We start from the raw sequence: 5536 nt of genomic DNA, 5'->3' as shown, positions 1-5536 counted from the left end.
TTTGCAGCCCAAACTAGTCAAATTGTGGGCAGATTTTTGGATTACTTCTAGCTTTTAAGGCCCTCTCTACACATAGCTTTGCCATACCCTTCCCAGTGCCAACAATACTGAGCTTCTTCTTCCCATTGCCATTGATTCTGATGGTAAGCATTAGTAAAACAGTCACATATATATATATATATATTGTACAGAGAATGAGAAGAAAAGACAAGGCTCATGGGGGATAATCTTTGTAGAATTATAAGTCCATGCTCTAAGCATTTATGAAAAAGGAGTTCTTGTCTGGAAAAACAAACATTTTTTTATCAGTCTTACATTAACACACTCGACATATCCATGGCAGAAGAATTCTAGGGTCCTGCCTTATAGCCTTTCCTGGGTACTTGCTGCTACCTTCATCTGACAAAATACTCAGAAACAGCTGCTGAAACCTTAAAAATGCTTACACTAATTGAATGGCCATCTGGTCCTGTTGTTGGAAATGATTAGTGGGTTGTAAGGCATTGACTTGAAAGTAGTTTCGAGAGTCCATTGCCGGATAAGTCATGGCCTCAAAGTTAGACCCTCCTGGCATCAAATTCATGTTCTGCATCTTCCTCTCATTCTCAGCTATCTGCACAGAATTAATCAAGTGATGAACTCCTCATCAAACACTAACCAGGGATTTAAATTGCAGTTACGTTCTCGATTTAGTTGCGTTTATCGTGATTGCGACAATAACAGGTGCTATTGCAGTCACTGCAGGTATCACTGTTGTGAAATAACGGTTTTAAAAGGCACCTTTACCACTATATAATGGCTGCTATTCTGATAACGGAGCGCTATTTAAATCCGCGACTGCAACTCAAAAACACATGAAGAGAAAGAAAGAGATATATATATATAGATACCCTTGCTCGGAGAAGTTGGTTATTGTTCTGCAAGTCATTCTCCTGCAGTGGAAAAATTCATCAAAACCAAATGATGAGGGAATTGAATGTTTAAAAGTTCTGCATATACTCAATTTCTGCAAACAGCTGCTCATTCTGGTGGCATTTGGGAGAAGAAAATCAAAGCAGAAAGGGAATTTTGTCAGTGGTAAGGCATCTTCAAAGATTATTGTGATGGATTTGAATATATATATAAACCTTTTTGGAACGGATTTTGCTAATTCCTCTTTCTAAACGAGACTCCAAGCTCTTTAACTCCTTCATAGGCAATCCAAGCAGTGACTCACCTAGCATATCCTGGAAACATATACTGTTGCAGTTAAAGAAAATGGAACTGATGGAATGAAGAACAAAGAAGATTATATTAAGATAACACCTGTTCGTCTTCTGCAAATTCCGGATTTGATTGCGTAGTTGTCGGCTTCTTGCTGGTAGAACTGGGATTTACAACGGCTTGCATTAGTTTAACACATGCAATCAATAACTAGAATAAGTAGGACTGAGGAACCAAAGTAAGAAAACTGAAAAATAGATCCGAACAGAACTGTTGTTCAATTCGATTCGGATTTTTCATTTTGCCGTTTGAGTTTTATTCAGTTTAGCCATTTTGACTTCACAATTCGTTGAGTTTCAAATTAACTTAAAAAAAAAATCTTAAAACTAATAATAATAATTTTATAATTTAAACTTGTGTGTTTGCATTGTTTGAAGTTTTCTCTCTCGTTGAATTTGATAAGTGATGAATAGTTAAAAACCGTAAAATCAAATCAAACAAAACCGAAAAATTCAATTTTGAGTAAGTATATGAGATTTATCATTTTTTTTTAAAGAGGGTACCTTGTATTAAAATGAAATACAAAGTACACCACTTCAAAGACCTCATTAAAAAACATCCTTAATCCTAAATGAAGGAAAAAGAGTGTGCCATTGAGGTGGTAAGGATCAACATACACAAAGAACTTACATCACACAGACCATACCCCATCCATACACCAATCCCCATCATATGTAGACAGGGTTTTGGACTATAGGAAAGTTGTGGATATGTAAACGGTTTTATTGATTATGGGACATTGTACATAGGTACATTGTATTTTGATGTGTTATTTCAAAAAAAAATCTTTTTTGATATTTATATATTTATCGGGAATTTAAATAACGGTTGTAATTATGTTTACAATAACGTTAATCGTGATTGTAAACATAATGGATACTATTATCATTATAGGTATCACGACTATACAATAACAATTTCAAATGATATCATTACCACTATACAATCGTCATTTTAATAATGAACCGTTATTAAATTCCTAATATATACATTATATACCTCCATAACGTACCTGAGTATTTGTTTCAGAAACTGACCCTGCATGGGAGGAATCACAAGCTTTTTTGTACCTATCAATCGTAGCTTTACACTGCAAAAAAAAAAAGTTAATTACATCTTTAAATATTTAAACATATTCATGTTATATAATTAAGCAAATAGTGCTGGCTTGGAGTGAGCATTATATCATTATACCTAAAAGCATAGCTATTAGCTAATAGTTAAGCTTAATGGTCAAATCAACCAACTTTCTCTGTAAACTGAATCGAATACGAAACCATGAAGGAGAAAGACTTTTGATAAGACCCCGAGGCAGGCACTTTAATGTTGATACCTTAATTTCGTCGAGCCAGTGATTGGCTGTCTCAGCCACGGCACTGTTCTAACAGTTTGATTGGCTCAGAGATTTCTCTGGTCAAGACTAGTACCAGGTGTCAGGAATCCATTATACCATGGATAATACTCTAAAGCCGTACGTTGTTTTAGTTATTGACCACTTGTTTTATAAATTTAATATTTTTTAAAAGGGCTAAAGTGAAAAAAAAATTAGAATAGTGATTTTAATCAACTCCTGTCCCTGTCTGAAAAACTGTGAGTACATCAGAGCCGTCCATTGTTGCCATCAGCCATAGTTTTACGTTTTCAAGGAGAAAAAAACCCCCAAAACTCTACCATTGGCTCGCAGTTGTCGTACGTTGTTTCTCTGTGTTTTAGAAACAATGGCGACAACAGTGAAGTCACTATAATGAAGAAGGAGAAGAAGAAGAAAGATACGGTTTTTTTTTGTTATTTTATCATTCTCATAAATCAATTGATTATAAGATATTATCTATTCGAAATATTTTCAATTAATTAACAATAAACATTCAAATATTTATACAAACGTCGAGTTCGAATTTAAAATCTCTAAAGATAACAATAATTTCTTAATTAATGATATTTTTTATTCGTATTTAAATTTGAGAATATATATGTATATATATATATATATAAGAGAAAGAGTTTCGGAATCATGTTATAACTCATAAAAGACATTTGCGAGCAATAATAAAACTGAAAAAATCGTACGTGACGTGACCAAAAGATTCGTTAACTAAGACAAAACACCAACCTTTCTTACCATGGGTCATCAAAACCCTAGATAGATTTCAACTGTGCCCAAAAAGAAATAATAAAATAAGGTTTGTAGATTTGTAATTGGTTGATGAAAGCAGTCGGGGAATCCATTAATAGTTTAAGTGAGTGCGTGCTAATTTTGAAAATCAGAATTTTTAAATAATTATCTATTTTGTTAATTGTACTCATCTTGAAATTTTATTTGTACTCATTCATATAAAAATATTATGTGGTTAATATATGTGTGTCTCCATTTAAAAATACTTCTAAAAATTCGTCTCGAACATTTTTCAGGATCATAAGAGAAAACTAAAAAATAAGCCTTTATAGAACGAAAGTATATTCTATTACCTTGAGCAATTAATTTAATATTACATGAATACACTTAAATTTTATCAAACACATTATTTTTATTGTTTTATTAAGAAAACACCTTAAATACAACTAAGAAAAAATAAATATGGGTATGATATGGAGCTTGATTTTGAATAAAAATAAAAAATGATGTATTATTTTATCTTTAGATTGAGATTTGAGAAGACTAAAAGTTAAATAATATTTGATAAATTGAATAATAAGATTTCAAAAGAAAAAATATTGTTAAATTTAATTCAAAATTGAATGAGTAGATAAAAGAAGAATGTCAAAAATTTTAAAAAAATATATGAAATATAAAAAATTAGGGGCTCAGCAGTAGCTAAGGGTACTCCCCTAATAGTCAGCCTTGTTTCTTAGTCCACCGTTGGATGAAAGATTAGCACTTTACTTGATTTAAGGGCTACCAGTTACAAAATCTTGTGAGGGGGTGAGTAGGTAGCCTTATGCTGTTAATGGCAAAGATTAAAGAAAATAAGAACCCTAATCTGGTTACATGTTTGACTATGAACTCACGTGGGAATCTCGGGGAAATTTCGTGTAAGAAGGAACCCTAATGTGATTTAGGGTTAGTGAAACCCTAATATGATTTGTTTGATGGGGGTTGTTTCTTAGGCCAAAAGTAGTTTTTACTTTCTTGATGTAACTTAACTGACATGCCATTAAAGATTTCAAAGAGAGAGCTTGGGAGCTAATGAGAAGTTGACAATTTTGCTGTTTCTTAGGGTCATTTACTTTAGTTCCCATGGTGAAAGAAAGAGGAAAAAAAATTGGAACAACAACGGAAGAGAAGGAGGAGCTGATCTCATAGACCTACAAAAGCATTCAATATTCCCTAAATCTATGCTTCAATTTTGTTTACTACCACAAACATAGTGTTCTCTATTGTTATCTCTTGCACCAGATCTGAGTATCCACCAAATTAGGAACTCAAGAAATGTTCATAAACAACCAGAAAAAAACCCCAAATTTTATACAAGTAAAAACAAAAGAATGAAGAGAAAGATCTGTTTGCAAGCCAAAATCTTCAACCAGCTGACACCCAAACATGATTTTTCAATGTACTTTTTAAAATAGAAATAGAATTTTGAAGCTGATGAGGTGAAGCTGAGATTAAAGATACCTGTTATTAGCATACTCATAGAGGCGGCCGCGGTTGGAGAAGACGATCAGAGCAACTTCAGCATCGCAAAGAACTGATAATTCATAGGCCTTTTTGAGCAAACCATTGCGCCTTTTGCAGAAGGTAACTTGACGATTGGTGTTATTTTCGATCCGCTTGATCTCGATCTTTCCCCTCCCCATTTTCTTTGAGTTCTCCTGGGATTCATTGGGATACACCATGGTTGCTAACTGAGAAAAAACACACACTCAAAGGATAATTCAAAAGGATTTATTGAAAAATGAAACCCCAAAAAGAAATGAAGCAGTGAAAAATCATTCAAAAAGGAATAAGTTTCAGTTCATGGCTGACTAATTTACCCGGAGAGAAAAGGAAAATAGAGGAGGGAAAGTATGATAATTAACTAAGAACAGCAACAAAAGGAAACTGGGTTTTTGAGGTATTATTTCTCTGAGCAGAAAGAAAATGGAAGCTGGAAGAGATGAGAGGTTTCTATTTATAAAAGTAAATAGCCACCTTTTCTTATTAACACCATTTACAAAACCAGCTAATTAATTTGCCATTTTTAATACAAATATATGTAGTTTTTTAGTTGTACGTGTATCTGGTTTTGGGGATTTTGTTTTTCGTTTCTTCTTCCTCTTCTAATCTTTGAATTAT

At 33.0% G+C, this 5536-nt stretch overlaps 1 protein-coding gene across 2 annotated transcripts; it reads right to left on the bottom strand.

The window, feature by feature from the left end:
• Positions 1-229: 229 nt before the first annotated feature.
• On the bottom strand, positions 230-5536 carry LOC120147348 (floral homeotic protein AGAMOUS-like). Of its 2 annotated transcripts, XM_039160747.1 has the most exons (8): positions 5238-5536; positions 4877-5108; positions 2276-2353; positions 1306-1366; positions 1128-1226; positions 988-1025; positions 891-934; positions 230-613 (listed from the first exon to the last, which is right to left on the bottom strand). In XM_039160747.1, exons 2-7 carry the CDS (start codon positions 5095-5097, stop codon positions 925-927), a joined length of 507 nt encoding a protein of 168 aa, XP_039016678.1. In that variant the 5' UTR covers positions 5098-5108; positions 5238-5536; the 3' UTR covers positions 230-613; positions 891-924. The 2 variants fall into 2 exon arrangements, with proteins under 2 accessions (XP_039016678.1, XP_039016679.1); XM_039160748.1 differs by lacking the exon at positions 230-613 and having other exon boundaries at positions 874-934; positions 4877-5106; positions 5236-5536.

The sequence above is a fragment of the Hibiscus syriacus genome, unplaced genomic scaffold, assembly GCF_006381635.1.
Source record: "Hibiscus syriacus cultivar Baekdansim isolate YM2019G1 unplaced genomic scaffold, ASM638163v2 tig00110937_pilon, whole genome shotgun sequence".
Classification (NCBI taxonomy): domain Eukaryota; kingdom Viridiplantae; phylum Streptophyta; class Magnoliopsida; order Malvales; family Malvaceae; genus Hibiscus; species Hibiscus syriacus.
This window is presented reverse-complemented; position numbering and strand designations above follow the sequence as displayed.